The sequence below is a fragment of the Pollicipes pollicipes genome, unplaced genomic scaffold (assembly GCF_011947565.3).
Source record: "Pollicipes pollicipes isolate AB1234 unplaced genomic scaffold, Ppol_2.1 Scaffold_3087;HRSCAF=3621_pilon_pilon_pilon, whole genome shotgun sequence".
In the NCBI taxonomy this organism is placed as follows: Eukaryota; Metazoa; Arthropoda; class Thecostraca; order Pollicipedomorpha; family Pollicipedidae; genus Pollicipes; species Pollicipes pollicipes.
Genome location: NW_023596225.1, coordinates 4,370,703 through 4,387,840, shown reverse-complemented (window position 1 = coordinate 4,387,840; position 17,138 = coordinate 4,370,703). Strand labels below are relative to the sequence as shown.

The 17,138-nt window shown below is 48.9% G+C and overlaps 1 protein-coding gene and 1 long non-coding RNA gene across 4 annotated transcripts; both read left to right on the top strand.

The window, feature by feature from the left end:
- The first annotated feature begins 189 nt into the window (after window positions 1–189).
- Window positions 190–13,790, top strand: LOC119090461 (TRAF3-interacting protein 1). Of its 3 annotated transcripts, XR_005093235.1 has the most exons (8): window positions 233–276; window positions 2,167–2,320; window positions 2,948–3,065; window positions 3,326–3,455; window positions 3,765–3,877; window positions 9,488–9,649; window positions 13,302–13,396; window positions 13,649–13,790. XR_005093235.1 is itself a non-coding variant. In XM_037213269.1 (7 exons), the coding sequence occupies exons 2-7, from the start codon at window positions 2,186–2,188 to the stop codon at window positions 13,719–13,721; spliced, it is 696 nt and encodes a 231-aa protein (XP_037069164.1). In that variant the 5' UTR covers window positions 190–230; window positions 2,167–2,185; the 3' UTR covers window positions 13,722–13,787. The 3 variants fall into 3 exon arrangements, 2 of the variants coding, with proteins under 2 accessions (XP_037069164.1, XP_037069163.1); XM_037213269.1 differs by lacking the exons at window positions 233–276; window positions 3,326–3,455 and adding an exon at window positions 190–230 and having other exon boundaries at window positions 13,649–13,787; XM_037213268.1 differs by lacking the exon at window positions 3,326–3,455 and having other exon boundaries at window positions 13,649–13,786.
- A 1,074-nt stretch (window positions 13,791–14,864) lies between these two features.
- Window positions 14,865–17,087, top strand: LOC119090460 (uncharacterized). Its single transcript, XR_005093234.1, has 3 exons — window positions 14,865–14,946; window positions 16,504–16,687; window positions 17,057–17,087. It is a non-coding gene; the product is annotated as an uncharacterized LOC119090460 (long non-coding RNA).
- Window positions 17,088–17,138: the final 51 nt, after the last annotated feature.

Sequence of the window (17,138 nt, the reverse complement as noted above, 5' to 3'; positions counted from 1 at the left end):
CGTCGGATGTATTGAAAATTTTCTACAAAACTGTACGTATCTCTGTAAGTGAAATTTAGTGTCTCATTGGATCGTCGCAAAAAATATTGATCACTTAATTGATAGTTGTTGCTGCTTACTTTCAGTTCCACCGATCCCCGACTCTTCACGCCAGCCCACCATTGCTTCATTCAGTGTCGTACAGCCGGGTTGCCATGGCTACGAGCTGAACATTCCTCATACACATTCTGGTCCGTGAGTGGTGGCGTGGGCAGTGTCGCCGGGAGTGAATGCTCTGTAAGGATGGTTGTGTGGTGTTTGCATGATGTTTCTCGGTACTTTGGTTATTGTAAGTGAAGTAGACAAAAACAAAAATTGTATTGATTGCAGTCACAGCGGCCTTGAACGAGTGCACCGTACCTAGGCCATCCATGTTAGGTACCGAGCTGCACGTTCCTCTTAAAACCAAAGATGTTCACTTCTTATCGTAGAGGCGGTTTATTGCAGCCACCTGTGGACAGAGGCTCGATATAGACTGTGCTCGATAGACTGCAGCTCGATGTAGAATGTGATCATGGTAGCAGGAACAATGAATCGGGTGTATAAATTGGTCGTCACTATACTTTCGGGGGGTGGGGGTGATGGTAACGGGCATACTGGGCCAAAGAAAGGCATACGGTTTTACATGAAATGCTAGTAATGATCGAATGTGAGTTGTCTGTACCAACTAGCATCCACAAGCCTGGCCTAGGTCCGATATATTTTCCATTGAAGTGTGGGTGCCACCAGCAATGGCCTCAGCTGCACGTCGCTGTGTTTTGCCTCCGGGATAAGGCAGAGGCAAAGCCAACCATGCATCCAAGCATACGAGCGGAGGATTTCAGGCTGCAGGAAAATCGTGGTGTTGGTCTTGCATGTCTTAATAGCTGCATTCATTTTGATCCTTATGTGTTGATTCAAACGAAATATATTTTAATAATTGTCGTGCATACAGGGCTGAGGGGATACCGACCCAGGCCCAGATGCGGTTGGGATTCCCGTTTGTTGTTTGGAGGGTAATCGTTTTGAAAGTCTAGAAGAATAGCGACTAAGTCGAGCATCAGGATTTTTTTTTGAAACGCGCAATTTTGAGAGCCCATCACCCCTCCACGGGTAGGTTGAAAGGCAGACACATTGGCCGAGTGACCTACGAGGGTAGATAGTCGGTTAACACGCGCCGGCGTGGGGGGTGAAATCGGCCCCCTCCCCGAGGGTTTTTCCGGAATGGTTTGCGAACGGTTCGGCGTAGCCTCGCCAAATTTTGCACAGCTGTAGATAATAGAATAGCGCATCGAGTGGTATCAAAAAATAAGATGTACCTGGGAAGATCGTTGACCTACGGCAGGTCAGAGTCAGGCCATAGATGCAGCGAAGTTAATTTCCTGGGAATAGTTCCATCTGATTGAACAACAGAGTGTTAGACGAAGCTATACATCTCTCAGTCATGACCTTCTTAAGGTCAAGCAAGGTCACTGACCTTAAATGACCATGTGGTCTTTTGCTCAGTGCAGGCATCTAGGCTCAGGGGACATTTTGCAGATCAACTTGGAGTTTGGCCTTTTTTATCTTATTTAACGCGAAGGTCGGGACCAAGGAACCTCAAATACTGACCTAAGTACGTTCATGTGTAGGCCAACACACCCGATGAATTTGGTGTCCCTGACCCTCTTAGTTCCTGAAATCTCAGGGAGATCAAATTGACCCCCTTCCCCCCCCCCCCCCCCCCCAGCGGGCGAAAGGTATCCAACCGGTCACTCAGGCGCGTGTCAAAAGACAACAAATGAACGAGTCATCTTGCTTTGCTTGTTTTACTATCTGGATCATGATAAACTGACGTCTTTTTGGTTGGAGAGTGTGCCTAACTCGCTGCTAAAGCGGACCGCTGTGGCCACCAGCTGGCGCATGCAGCTGTTTGCTAGGTCTGCTGACATAGATCCTGTACGATCGAAGCTGGGTGTGGACGCTGCACGTAATGACTGACGTCACAGATCGCGAGTGACATGACTTGACAGAGCGTGGAGCAGCCAATTCGAAGGGCCAGATTATGACGATGTCTGAGGTGATTAGTTTGGCGCCCTCTCGCTACGCACGGAGAGGCGGTCATAGCAGTATCATGGCTGACTGGCTGTGTGCGCTTTTTTGTTGCAGGGACCGTGTGTGAGAGAACATGTCAGAGGAAATTGACCCGGCGGTGCTAAAAGCCACCAAAGATGCTCTCGGCAAATTCGTCAAGAAACCGCCGTTGTCGGACAAGCTGCTCAGCAAACCGCCGTTTAAATTTCTACACGACTTGTTTTCTGCAGTATGTGAGAGGTTCATGTATTGAACCCCAACCTCAAACCATAATGAACGATTGTTTTTGTATGTTTTAGTGATTTTCTACGCAACATTTTGGGATGTTCGCATTCTCCCATTAAGATGTGGCAGTGAAAAACACTGTTTCCGTGCAAGAGCGCAAAGCTAAGAAGCTCTTGTGCACAGATGACATGAATTAATGCATGTTTAATTGTACGGGAGCGTGTTTACAAGAGCTTTTTGGGCGCAGAGAACGTTCCAAAAGTAATCCGAGGGTGCTGATTGGGGATCATATGCAGTGAAATATGCATGAAACAAAGTCCCCAATACCAGCTGTGCCACTCCCGCACTCGACGATTGGGCTGGTTGTCAGCTGTTCGTCGTCGCACGTTGGTCTGCACCATGCTGCTTGTGATGCGGCAGCGCTAGATCTGAAGGCAAAGTCAGCAGAATCTGCGAGTAGTCAAACGTCGCACATACAGCCATTCCATGCACGTCACTGCACTGGCGCGGCCCTTGACCCCGTGGATCAAAGGCCACAGCCACAGCGATACGCGGCGATCCGTTGTTTTGTCCGTCGTCCTCGTCTTCGCAGGCATAGCCAATGTCACACCCAGCTGTACTTGTGTCTCAGGTGATAAGGGACCACGGTTTCATGGAGGGCTTGTTTACTCCTGCCGAAATGAAGTCAGACAGCTTCAAGGACAAGGACAGCAAAGTGGCGTACATTCAGAAAGTCATCGATGTGATGGGTAAGTTGCCGGTTATTATTGCTGTTAATCGCGTCGCAATGTCAGCTTGTTGAAAGTGGCATGTATACTTGCGAGGTGAAATGCGTGCAGCCTGGTGTTCATTCAACGTGAAGTTGAAGTTGGAGGGACGCATTTAGCCACGTGTCGTCATCGGTGCAGACACACGGTTCAAAAAGCGTTGCCTGTGGGCTAAGTGCTGGAGAAGGGGACGGAGCATGTTTTGTTTGCATTAACCTTCGCATATGTGGGTGGTCGTCCAGCACCGAAAGCGAAAAGGAGCTGGATTTCAAACCGGATGGCTGAGTGACACTCCTATTCCTCTTCCTGAACCTCCGCACCGAAGCAATCCTCCACCATCCGGATGGCCGGATTATTTCCGGCGGGCGAAAGGTATTCTTGGAGCGACGTCTTCGACCTTGAGCAAATCACATGTTAATTCTCAGTAACTGGTTCCTCGATGGAAATTTGCAGAAAAATACCGTTTCTGCCGCCAGCCTGCTCTGTGGTTTACCAACTGTTTACATGGTTGTGTCCTTCCGAGTGATTACGCATTTTCACGGATTATGTTCGGATGACACATGTGCAACAACGTGCCTAACTGTTACGGAACTGCATTTTTAATACATTCAACACAGGCACTGTGAGGCCGTTGTGTAACGTTATCGTGTAACAGACTGACTCCAGGTCTGTTCGTCTCAGAGTTTGTTACCGAAGAGAAGCTGGGTATCAAGCCTGGAAAGGTGGTGGCGGGCCTGGAAGCCAGCAAAACCAATCTTCTGCTACAGAGCATTGGAAATGGCCTGTCCAATAAGGTATGTCGTCCGGTAATGCGTAGGGTGCCTTATGCATAATAAAGCCACTTTTCCGCCTCTCAAGCTTGGAATCCTTCGTAGCGAGTTGATGGTCGTCCATGGAGGACTATTTACTCTGCTTTGTTTTTTTTCTGAAAAATGATTAATAGCTATTAGCTTGCTTGGCTGTTGGCAAATGTATAACATTCGGTGGACCGATCTTTGTGTATTTTCGCTCGCAGACCGAGGGGGCTGGGGGGGGGGGGAGGGGGGCACCACCGTACTCTTAAGGGAGGAAACGGTAGCACATCATGCTGAGATGTTAAGCAGCTGCATCTTTATTATTGGCACACCTCCTGACATACGCGAAGGAATGAGAGGGGACCGCGTGCCAAGCCCCAGCTCCATATTTCGAGGTTGGGGCGGATAATGTCGAGTAGCACTGTCCGCCCCCTTCCCCCTCCCACTTTTCATGATTAGTTCATGTTTGGTTTACTTTTGCGCCATCTAAAAAGAAAAGTATGACGATTTACCCAGCCCACCAGCCATCTTCCTCGATACGTGCTGGAAATAATTACTTTATATTATGAAGGAAGTCTCATCGTTTTCAAAAACGGCGACAAAGACATCGTATCTCTATGCAGGGCAGCAGATAAATATTTTGAGACAAGCCCCATTGCACGGTAGTGCCCAAAGCCCCGTTCTGTCTGTTCATATAGCCCTAGTTTTCCCTGTCTCTCTGAGTCGCCCCCCGGAAAGTTCCGTGGAGCTCAGGATATATATATATATATATATATATATATATATATATATATATATACCTAAGGAACACTCCTGGGCAAAATCCCGATACCTTCGTCGCACATACAAAGGCAGACCAAGCCATTTTATTTAGGCTACAGAAAGCAAATGTCCAGTGGACCAGCTCATACCTCAGGCAGATGATTTGCCGAAATGCAGTTTTTGATTTGATGTTGCTGAAGAAAATTCGGCAACACGCACTGAACCAGGCGTCCCACCTGCTTTTCACACCAGTGAGTTGGTATCGATGCTTCAAAATGTGTTCATGTTGTTGGTGACTTAAGAAGAGCTCTTGATAAAAGCTGCCATATTTAAGAGCTGGTATTCAATTGAAAGGCTACTGTCGACGGCCAGCAGCCGGGCAAAGGCTGTGCCTGTCGGCGGACAGCAGCCTGGCAAAGGCTGTGCCTGTCGGCGGACAGCAGCCTGGCAAAGGCTGTGCCCGTCGGCGGACAGCAGCCGGGCAAGGGCTGTGCCTGTCGGCGGACAGCAGCCGGGCAAGGGCTGTGCCTGTCGACGGACAGTAGCCTGGCAAAGGCTGTGCCTGTCGGCGGCGGACGCGAACAGTGCTCAGGCGGGCAGTATCCGAAGACGTACCGTCACTTGGTGGCGACTTATGTTGGCATATTTGTGCAGGATTTGAGGCCTTTTGTCACCTTGTTTTCGCCGGACAATCTTCGAAGCTTCTGAATGAGCTTCTGTGTGAAATGCCGCGCCAAAAAAAAAAACTGAAAAGTGTTGGTCGGGATCCGAGCAATAAAAAAAATTATGGCAATATCGCCTACGGACATTCCATATTGAGCCACTCAAAAGCCTGGTCAGCATCCCCCACACTCTTTTTGAAACGTTCGTACACCTTTGCCTCACGCGAAAATTTCACAACCATAGGTCATGACAGATTACCTTTGATATTGAGCCACTCAAAAGTTTGGCCAACATCTCCCACACTCTTTTTGAAACGTTCGCACGCCTTTGCCTCCTGCGAAAGTTTCACAACCATAGGTCACGAGAGATTGCCTCTCTTTCAAGTCATGTCGGTCGCATTTCGATTCCAGGCGCCAAGTAATGGATACTTTTGGTGCATAAGTGTTCGAAGTGGCTTTTTCACATTAATTTGTCAAATATTGAATTAAAGGACGATCGTACGCAATTATATCATATGCAGTTTGGTCATGCAATTTCAAGCCTGATCAAATGCGCCACGTCAAATGATCTCCGCCCATACCTTTTTGGCATTGAATGACCCGGCATGACATCAGATGTCATGTCGGGTCATTTGCTCATAAAACGCCATCTCATGATCACTGTCACTGTCCACTGATTGACTGTTACGCGGGTTATTCGATGCCGCTGTATTTCAGAGTCTAGAAGTTCAAGAAGATTCTTCTTAGGTCGTACTAGCCGATATATTTTGCGATTCGATAAGCACCATCCAGCGTGGTTTGTTTCATTGTCATGTCGCTCCCAGTTTCTGATACATCGGGTTCTGGACGATACGTACTGGGCCTGGCCAATATGACCTTTTACATGTGATAGATAACTAATTCTGCGTGGCTGTTTTCTGCAGGGTTGGGGTCTCTCCCTCTTACGAATGAGAAAAAAATGGGGCTAAGGAGGAACCTGTGTTTTAGGCGTATTTTGGGGTTAGTTTTTATCCATTTTTATGTGCTCAGCCTCCCCCAATGTATTTTGAATACTACATCACTGCTATCTGCATGATTTAATATTTCGAGCATCATCCAACGTCGCGTTTCCTCAAAAATAGCTCACATGGGTCTGAGTTATACGACTTATGGTTATAATAGTTCTCGAGATAGGAAAAGAAATATCTTATTTAGCCCATTATCCTAGATTCTCTCACAGAACGTCAATTCATGATCAGTGTCAGTCTCCCCTGATCCAGTTTCACACAGGTTACTCGATATCGCTGTTCTTTTGAGTAGCACGTTCGGGTATCGATATTTCACGGCAGCTGTTGATGCCTCTGAGCCCAGAGAAGGGGAGAAAAATCGTGTCCACACAAAAGCCAATTGGAAAGAAGTTCGACGAAAAAATTAAACGACAAAAAATTGACAAGGAATGAGGTTGACTGAGATAAAATTCTAATATGAAAAAGTCCATAGGAAAAGAGTCAAAAGGGATTAAAGTGAAAACGGGAGAAAGTCGAATCGGAAATAGGTTGAGGACAAAAATTGACAGGGATCACAGTCGACAGGGATTAAAGTAAAAAAACAACAACAACGAAGATTCAAGAGAAGAAAACCTCAGCGTGACAATAGCCGACATGATGTCCATGAAGCACGAGTGTGTGCTCATGGTGACATATGGTGATCGCAAGCCTTGCTTAAAGCACCGAGTACTGACAATACAATTAACGTTTGCTCTTTAATATCGCCCAACCATGCCTCCTGGCATATTAAATGTCGATAACTCAGCATAAGAACTCTTAACACATGACGCTGAATACACGGGTGTAGTTCTTTATTCAGTTCGTGAGGGGGTGGGGTGGGGGGGGGGGGGGCTACAGCCCCCTTCCATCCCTACCTCAGTTGACTAGTGAACTAAAAGCAAACGATAAGCTAAGGACATCTGGTTTAGTCCGGTTTGGTCCTGTTTGGTTCGGTTCCGTCCGGTCGCTTCTGATTCTGTTCGGTTCCGTTCAGTTTTGTCTGATTGCTTCCAGACCCGTGCGGTCGCATCCGGGCCCGTTCATCATGCTCATGCTCTGCCCCGTCCCGTCTGACCTCGTCATGTTTCTCCCGGTTTCGTTTGCTTCCGCCTGGTCCCGTCTGGTTCCGTCTGGTCCCGCCTGGTTCCGTCTGGTTCCGTCTGGTTTGGCCTGGTTCCGTCGGGTCCCGTTCTGTTCTGTGTGGTCCCTTTCAAACAGATCCAGTGGTATCCGATCCAGTCTGATCGCGTGCGGACACGCTTGATCCCGTCTGGTGCCGTCTGGTTCAGCCAGGCCCCGTCCTATCTAGTTCCTTTTGGTCTTGTCCGGTTCCATCCGATCCGGGCCCATCTCGGCCGTTGTCGCCCGGTCCCTCCTGGTGTGATCTGCTCCTGTACGGTCCCGCCTGCTCCCGTCCGTTCCCATCCAGTCCCATCCAGTCTCATTCAGTCTCATCCAGTCCCGTCTATTTCCCTGTAGCCACAGTTTTATTCAACCCTCACACTGCATGTCAATATCTTACAACTTGTACGCGTTAAATCCTTTTGACTATTAGCGTTTTCATTCATGCCAGTTGACATCCATCCCTTTCGATGTTCTGTCTTGACTTATTACGCTGCAACGTTTATCACCGGTTAACTTTGATCCCCGTCAACATTTTGACTTTTGAAGTTTTTTTCCAACTCGACTTTTATCCCGTCGACTTATACCCCTGTCGACATCTATCCCTTTCAACCTTTTGTGGTTCGACTTTTCCGATTCTGCTTTTCTCCCTTTTGGCTTTTGGTCCTCGGCTGTTTACGTTCGGCTTTTTCCATTTAACTTTTTCCATAACTTTTTGTCCGGCAATCGTGAAAAACGCTCAGCCGTCAAGGGTGAAAGGGCGTTACTAATATAGGATGACTAACGTTCTTCGGGGCATTTTATCGCCTACAGGCCATGAAAAACAAAGCTGCGAAACCATTTGGGACGCTACGGTGACTTAATGTTGGAAATGACGCGGGAAATGATTCAGCGGCCAACAGTTGTAACTCAATTATCTTCATAGATAAATTTTCGAAGCGGCGTGAGGAGATACCATGAACCTTGATGGCATGGCTTTGAAATGCCTCATTTCCCCATCATAGTCGCATCATGCATAGCTAACGTTAGAGGGATATGCAGGATTTTTAAAAAATGAGTGACACAAGTCTAAGTTTTCTGCTGAAGAACACATTTTAGCGTGCTGTAGGTTTATGAAATGTTTCATGGCGTGTAACAACTTTGGATAGTTCTAATTTCATTAATATGACGTCCGTTCCTCGATTTTTAACCGTCCACATTAATTCAGTTCCCCTTTTCTTTCCGCGTGGTTTCGTTTCGTTGATGTGCATATTTCAGGGAGGTAGTTTATAAAAGCCGCTGACAAAAGAACGAAGCATGCATTTCAGGGACAAAACGTTTTATTCATATTATTATGTGTTTAACCTCCACAAACGCAGTTAACCGAGATGCTGGCATTACGTGGGTCGCGCCCCATCACAACATCAGGTGACGTGAAACGTTCGTCTTTTCTGCGGTGCGGACCGTTCTTATATGATGGAACTGGAGGGAGGCAGACAGTCAGTTGATATCTAACTTACCTTGCACTATATTGGAGCGTTTCGGAAAGCCCTAAACAGTGTATCTGGACCAACCGTGCTGTTTCCAGATCTTTCCAAGGCCTGATGTATAGCTCGCTCCACGTCAGCCTAGCGTGTGAATTAGGCTGAAACTCCGTCCGCGGAAGTGCCTTATGCGTGGCTGCACGTGGTGAAGTTTTACGTGCTTATATTTGCCTAGTCAACGGCCATTTTCAGTCAATAAGTGTTCGTCAACGGGTGTCAACAAGTGGACGTTGAAAATGGCAAAGAAGGATAAGGTAAAGAGGGCGTCGGTAATCAGTAGCCAGTGGCGGGGACCATTGGTGATTTCATTTGGTAGCGGCCTTTATATGTATCGAACAGAACTCTGCGACAATCGGCGTGACGCAAGAGAAGGGAACCGAACCCTAGTTTGCGATAAAACGTAGCCAGCGTAAGTAATCACGTGATATCTGATTACACAAATATACAATCGATGGAGATGGAAGTTTTTCGTTTTCACCGGTATTGAACCCTGATAGTTTATGTTCTATTCCTCAGACAAAGACGTCCGATGCCGTCAAGAAGGTTGTGGATGGCGAAAAACCTGGGGGAAAAAAGAAGGATAAAGACAAAAGCAAGAAATCTAAAGACGGCTCTCCCAAGAAAAACAAGGGTGGCGCATCCCTCTCTGATGCCACGAATAAGTCACCAGATAAGAAGGTATGTACGCTTGCACCCACGCGTAATGATGCTCCAGCCTTGCTGGGACACCGGTCACATAGTGACGCTAATGACCCCGGACCTGGTAGGTAACGGCTCGCAAAATAGCTCCTGGAATGCGTCGTGGTGCTAGAGAGCTCAGAACAGAGTCTCCTGTGCTGTATCTCGTGCGTCACTGAAAATGCAGGCAATTGGTAGTGAGCTCTGATGAAGCTCGTAGCACGTGGTCGTGCCAGAAACCACAAAATCTTACAGAAGCGTTGAATGATCGTGTACAATATATGCTCACATTTGGCTTAAAATAGACAAGTGCAAAAACAACACCCTAAAATGGCATGTGCGTACCCCAAGGACGTCGGCAATAAGACACGAGCGTTTCGTCGTATGGATAAGGAGAGACTAACATCGCCAGGGGCACTAAATTGAAGTGTTGTCACGTTGCCATCAGCGTTCACGAATGAGTGCCTCTGGTTGGGGAACGCAGATGTCATTCTTGGGTGCCAAACCTTTGCATTGGTTTTGTAAACCTTGTAAAAGAGAGTTGACACAGGTATATGCTGTGAGCCACGTGATACCTAAGCGCCGAAAGTTACCAAATTGATATGCGTGTATCACGTATTTGTGCATGCATAATGCGTGGGAACGTTAGATGTCGTTAATTATAGTTCGGCTGCAAATCAGAGCGTCATTAGGGCTTAGATCGCATAAGGTTTTCGGCGATTCACAAGTCCTCACTTTTTCGGAAGTTGGGTTGTCTGTCATAACACACTGGTAATGTTTTAGCGAGTGTGGGTGGAAGAAGCTTACGGTTATCTCGCGGTTAACTGCAGGTTTCGACAGATAATTTACCAAACGCAGCAGCTGAGATCGGACATTTCAAATATAGGTGGCTTGACTGATGCGTCTCGTTCCTTGCTCTAGTTCGGTTAGGTTGAAACGCGGCTTTCCACGTTGCCACATATGGGCGTGTCTGGCGCCGGCCGACTCTGGTGGCCCCTGCTGACCCGTCTCGGTCGGTGCCAGCCCTCAGGACGGCTGCGCGCGGGACACACACCGTACACGTGGCCCCTGCTGACCCCGTCTTGGTCGGTGCCAGCCCTCAGACGGCTGCGCGCGGGACACACACCGTACACGTGGCCCCTGCTGACCCCGTCTTGGTCGGTGCCAGCCCTCAGACGGCTGCGCGCGAGACACACACCGTACGCATGGCTCGTGAAGTGACCTCGATCGATGGGCCAAGGCCGCCCGGTCGCGTGCGGGACACCCACCGTACACGTGGCTCGTGAAGTGACCTCGATCGATGGGCCAAGGCCGCCCGGTCGCGTGCGGGACACCCACCGTACACGTGGCTCGCGAAGTGACCTCGATCGAGGGGCCCAGGCCGCCCGGTGCGTGCGGGACACCCACCGTACACGTGGCTCGTGAAGTGACCTCGATCGATGGGCCAAGGCCGCCCGGTCGCGTGCGGGACACCCACCGTTCACGTGGCTCGTGAAGTGACCTCGATCGATGGGCCAAGGCCGCCCGGTCGCGTGCGGGACACCCACCGTTCACGTGGCCCGTGAAGTGACCCCGATGGGAGGTTGCCTCGATAGGGCCGAAGGCGCCCGGTTGCGCGGGGGCGCGGCCAGCGCGGCGTGTGTCAGTACGTGCGTGCATTGGTTAAACATTTCGGGCCTGCATCGAAGTGAAATTACGAGCCAACTATTCCGCGGTGTGAGGGAGCAGAAGGGGGCCAAGCCTGGAGACTGGTGTGTGCTTGCCTGATGTGGAGAGTTGTTGGTTGACCTGAAGTGATCAGTATACTTCAGTAAGGAGTCCAGATAGAGGCTAATTGGTCTCATTACTGCATGCCCTGGCTGCTCTTACGTTACGTTGTATGCCTCATAAGCGAATATGCCATTGTTTTCAGGCTTGGCCCGACCTGGAATGTTCGGTTTTTGCCTGAGAGCGTAAATACGCATATCATTGGATCGAGAAGTACAGCAATGCATTCTAATCCCCACTATCCGTGCGACTAATAAAATAGTGTGGGTGTAGCAATAATGTAACTAACCTTCGCAAGGTTTAAATGTCAGCTAGGCATTGTCGGCATAGCGAGTGACCCCCCCCCCCCCCTTGAATTTTCTGCGGATGCCTCTCAGGCGTTTTGGTGCATCATAATCAGATTTGGGCGGACTTAGTTTCCATCCTGTGTTTGCATCTGACATCAAAATGCGAACTCCCTACCGTGTCGGATTACAGGCGTGGTATGACTTCACTCCCAAAGGTTTGTACGACAAAATTGTGGAAAATCCGCGTTCCGTGAGAAAACCTTACCTCTGTGCAGCCAAGTGTTCTCGTCCAGTGGTGCCGAAGCTGTGAATACTTGCATCATGAACGTCATCAATGCTCGTGGTTTCCTTTTATCTCGTTTGAGGGAGTGGTTGCAACTGCTCAGCTCGTGGCAAAATACGCCGGAATAACCCTCAAGATGTTTATTTTTAACCAAAATGTATTAAAAAATGTTCCAGCGGTGTGTCTTTATAGGTCATGACCACGCCGGCTCAAGTCGTTCAAGCCGCCTAAAATGCTGCGTTAATGGACCTCTCACAGCACCCATGCCATCGCTGACCTTGTAAATCTTACGTCCAGGGTCTCCCAAGGTCAAGATGAGTGGCCGTGAAGTGACCCCAGGTGACCTCGCTCCTTCTAGAATGAAAAATGGCATGCATTGACTTATAGCAGTACAGGCAAATACGAGCACATCAGTCGTTAACGGAAAACTCGGACCGTTAAAATATGCCCGATGGGCAATGGCGCGTGTCTACCTGGCCCGGAACGTTGCATACTGACCCGAAGTCATAAAGGTATACACCATTAGAGAAACCAGAGGCTGCCTGGCCTCCTTTGATGCCTGCCCTGGCTGCCTTCGAATAACATTTTCACTAATGCACGGTAAATGCGTTTGTGTCCCAAGACGTCCATGTGGACAGGATTGACGGTACTTAAAGGTCAGGTTTTGGCCTGAAAATTTAAACTCGGATAGTGAAGTGGGATGGTGTACATTCGTAAAGGGAAGAAGCACAACTATCCCGTCGTGTATATCCGATGCTGTAGTTAAGTTGGATGCGAAATGCTTGGGGGGGGGGGGGAGTAGCCGCCTCCAGATTCGCTCTCAAATGGGGAAATCGTAGGCGCGAGTATAAACATTAATTGATTACTCACTCACTACTAAAGATTTGTCCGATTCCTTGAAATCCTTGTCATGTAGAACCGTCGTGTTTTATTCCTCCCATTTATTTATAACGTTTTTTGTAGTATACGGAGGTTTCTAGCCCGATGCACATTGCACAAAAATAAATGATCATCCGCATGCTAATAATCACATCTTAGGATCTAATTGTATATATATATATATATATATATATATATATATATATATATACATATCGCGTGCGTTCGAAAGTGTGTTTGGAGGAATGGGAAGAACCTTACAATGCCTATATGGATTGGGGACGGAAGCTTGCTAACTTTTGCTTTTTCAGGTGTCTGGAATTTTAAAATTGGCATGCGGTTGGTCACATTTGTTCTTATTGTAATTAATCATCCAGTCTTGCCTGTAAATGGCTGAATAGTGTGACTCAAATATTAAAGGTAACGGACCTTTCAGCCCAAGAAAGATAAAGAAAAGAAGAAGAAGGATGATGGAGATGACAAGGGTAAAAAGTCAAAGTCCGGCGACGGCGAAAAGCCAAAGAAAAAGAAGTGAGTAGCCGATTTCCTCTCCATATATCGCAGTTGTTTATTTGTGAACCATTCGCGCGTAATCCAATTGTTCCCGCCACAACGCACGCTATTTGAGCCTCGGGTGTTAAGCAACGCGGAATGCGGTTGTTTCATTATTGCTTCCAAAATTTTTGACTTTCCCAAGGGGCACGTTTGCATTACCGGTTCGCCTGACAACCAGTCCCCATTTGATAGACCCAAGATGAAGGAGGTTGTCTTTTGCGTTGACAGAGACGCAAAAGGAGATGCTGGAGAAGACAAAGGCAAAAAGAAGAAAGACGGCACCGGGAAAAAGAAAGAGTAAGTTTTTGCTGGTACAAGCGCATACAGAAATATAATTTTTCGTTAATCGTGTCTAAAGGGTGCCAAATTGGGACCCTGTGGATAAAGCAGTGGGTTGGGGAGAATGTAATGGCACTAGGCATGGGTTATATCTTAAAAACAGCTAATCAGACAGTTAATATTCTTGTTTTTGGATTTGATGTATTCGGGCTCTTCAGAGCCCTTCATTGGCGTACTCTTATTCGTTTAATGACATACACTGAAATGTACTTTGAAAAACTGTGCTTGGTTACGTGCACAACCTAAAATACATCTAATCGCCGCTTGCGCTGCTTCAATAGATGGCACTTGGTACAAAGAAACTGGTGTAACATACTTCGGCAAATGGGTCACCTCGTTTGTTTTTCGCTCAGACTGCGTAGTTTTGTGCTGGTGTGGTGTCGTTTGGATCTTATCCCACGAAACGTGTCGGCCTGTTTCAAACGCATCTTTGGACAACCCATACGATCTACATTGTCTTCTGAGTGATATTTATAATTCATTTTCAGTCACTTAAAAACTTTTCCACCATTTAAAAAAACATTCAATCAACGATGTTCCCTATCTCTCACATGCGCAAGCTTTTACACGCTATCATGCGTCCGTCGTCAGAACTAAATTTCTGGTTGTCCGGTGAGCTATTTTCAAAGCAAAAGCGGCCCAATAATCAATATTTATGTTCTTTATGCAACATGCTTGCAACGTTATGCTATAATATTATATATGTGTATATATATATATATATATATATATATATATATATATATATATGTATGTATATATATATATATGTATATTTATGTATATATATATATATATATACGTATGTATACATGTATCGTCATAAATGTGGTCAGCAGTGACAGTTGATGTGGGCGTACCGGCGGTGGGCCAGTTCCTGTGGTTCATGTAGCGTGTCTGCGTTGCGTGTTGTTGGGCGGGAGCCTGGCGGTGCCGCGTGGCGGCCAGCTGGGGCCGCGCTGTGGCACTGACGAGACCTCACTGTGAGACGCTGTGGCCAGCGGCCGGCGAGGCCGAGGGCGACGGCGAGCTGGACGAGCGGCCGGTGCGGGAGGCGCGGCCGCCCTCCGGCCGGCCCGGCTCCGTGCGGCCGGCATCGGTCCGGCCGGCGTCGGTCCGGCCCGGCTCCGTCCGACCGACCCGCACCGCCAGTCGGGCCGGCACCTTTCTGGAGGACGAGGATGAAGGTGACCAAACCGGCCAGGCCGGAGTGGTGTGGGTCTGCATGGCACCGCGTCCTGAGAAACGGCCCCAGCACGGAACCGGATCATGAGGAACGGTCCAACACGGCACCGGGCCGTGAGGAACGGCTCCAGAACGGCACCGAGCCTGGAGGGAAGGCTCCAGAATGGCACCGAGCCTGGATGAAAGGCTCCAGCACGGCACCGAGCCTTAAGGAACGTCTCCAGCACGGCACCGCACCGTGAATGTTTGACCGAACACAGCACCGCACTGTGAGAAACGACCCTAGCCTGGCACCACACCGTGAGAAACTGCCCCAGTACGGCATTGCACCGCGAATGTCTGACCGAACACAGCACCGCGCTGTGAGAGACGATCCTAGCCCGGTACCACACCTTGAGAAACTGCCCCAGTACGGCATTGCACCGCGAATGTCTGACTGAGCACAACACCGCGCTGTGAGAAACGACCCCAGCTTGGCACCACAACGTGGGAAGCTGCCCCAGCACGACTGAAAGGACCACGATAATGTATCGGAACACAACACGGGACCGAGAAGATGTAGCAAGCCCAGCACCGGACCTAGACAATGTATCGAACACAGTGTCGGACTGGGAGAACGTGGCGAGCACGGGCATCAGACTGGGGCCGTATTGGGCACAGTACAGGACCGAGAGCATTGCATCACTTGCAGCACCGCACGGAAAGCATGGCTCCCTGCTGTTGCCAGTGCATGTACATAGCTTCAGCTCTATCCAGTGGATACAACCTGGATGCTGGCCGATTTGCGAGCAGAAATCTATTTTTCTGACTTCAGACATCTATGTGAACTGGGCTGGGTGGACAACTAATTTTATAACTTGTGGCGTCGTAGCTACCAAAGTATCGACAGATTCTCAGCGAGGATTGCCATTCGCGATATAGCCTCTTAACGTAGTGTCTGGTTTCGTTACTGATGTGGCGCTTTTCAATGCTTGATGCATGGGGTCGTCTTTTGGCCCTCTTGGGTAAAATTACGGTGTTTTTATTACCTCAGCGTGTCGCGATGGTGTCGAAACTCATGCTTGATCTCTGGGCAGTAAGCCGGACTTCAGAGCAACGAAGGAATATTTGTTCTCGTACATATGAAATAAGTCCCCTGAGCTCCTAGATTTTCGGCATTTAAGGTTTTAAGCTTACGTTAACATTAATCAACCTTCAGTTTACCAGCGGGTACTGCTTGAACGGCATTGGCAAACAATCATTACTGTTCTTGTCAAAACTATGGCTCTGTCAAGATTTTAAAGCTGTCAAAACTCCAGTTTTGACAATGTCACCAATGTTTGCTTGAGAAAGTAGTTTACGGTGCCTCATGGCGTATTGAAGGCTGATTATTAGCGGCATAGGAACTCTAAACTCATGATGCTGATTTTTCGTCAAAAGGTCGCGTGTGATGCGCGTAACCGGAGGTTTTCTTTTGAAGGCGTGTTACTACATGTGGCCTATGCTTTTTAGCCGGGTCGTTTCAGTGGACGCGGCACCTGGCAGCAATGCAGCACCTCACGCTGCATTTTTGTTTTCAGAGAAGAAGATCCCCAAATTTGAGGACATCATGGCGGACATCCCTGCTACGGGATCGGAGCCGGCGGTGGAGGCCCAGCCCGAGCTGCAGATGGAAGCGAAGGAGACCGGAGAAGGCGGCGAGGGTGGCGGGGGCGCCCCCGAGGAGGAGGGTGACATTACTATGGACACTACGGTGCCCCTCAGGTGAGGCGGTGATAACTTAGGTCTCACGGTCTCGTCTCTCCTTCCGTCCCTGTTGATATCGCCGTGTCTTGCATTTCCGCAGATATTTATATGCCTCTGGGCTTGTATTATTTCACTTGTTTTACCTCGGATATTCACTCAACATTCCACACCCGCAGCTATAAAGATGTTTTTCGTCATCATCACGCAGTAGAAGTATTGTAAGCGGCCTTAATGTAAGCCACGCCACATTATAATTTATCCCACGACCGTGCGTGTCCGAATCAGCGCACCTCGGTCACGAGACACGTGCGTCATCACCGGAGCGGTCGGGTCCCGCTCGCACCCCCGGCTCCGCGGCGCCGCCTGACGCCGTCCCTGGCCGGCCAGCGACGGCGGCACGGGCTTCTCCGCACCGCGGCCGCGAACGGCGCGCACGGCGCGGCCCAGCAGCGCGCGGCCGGCGGCGCCG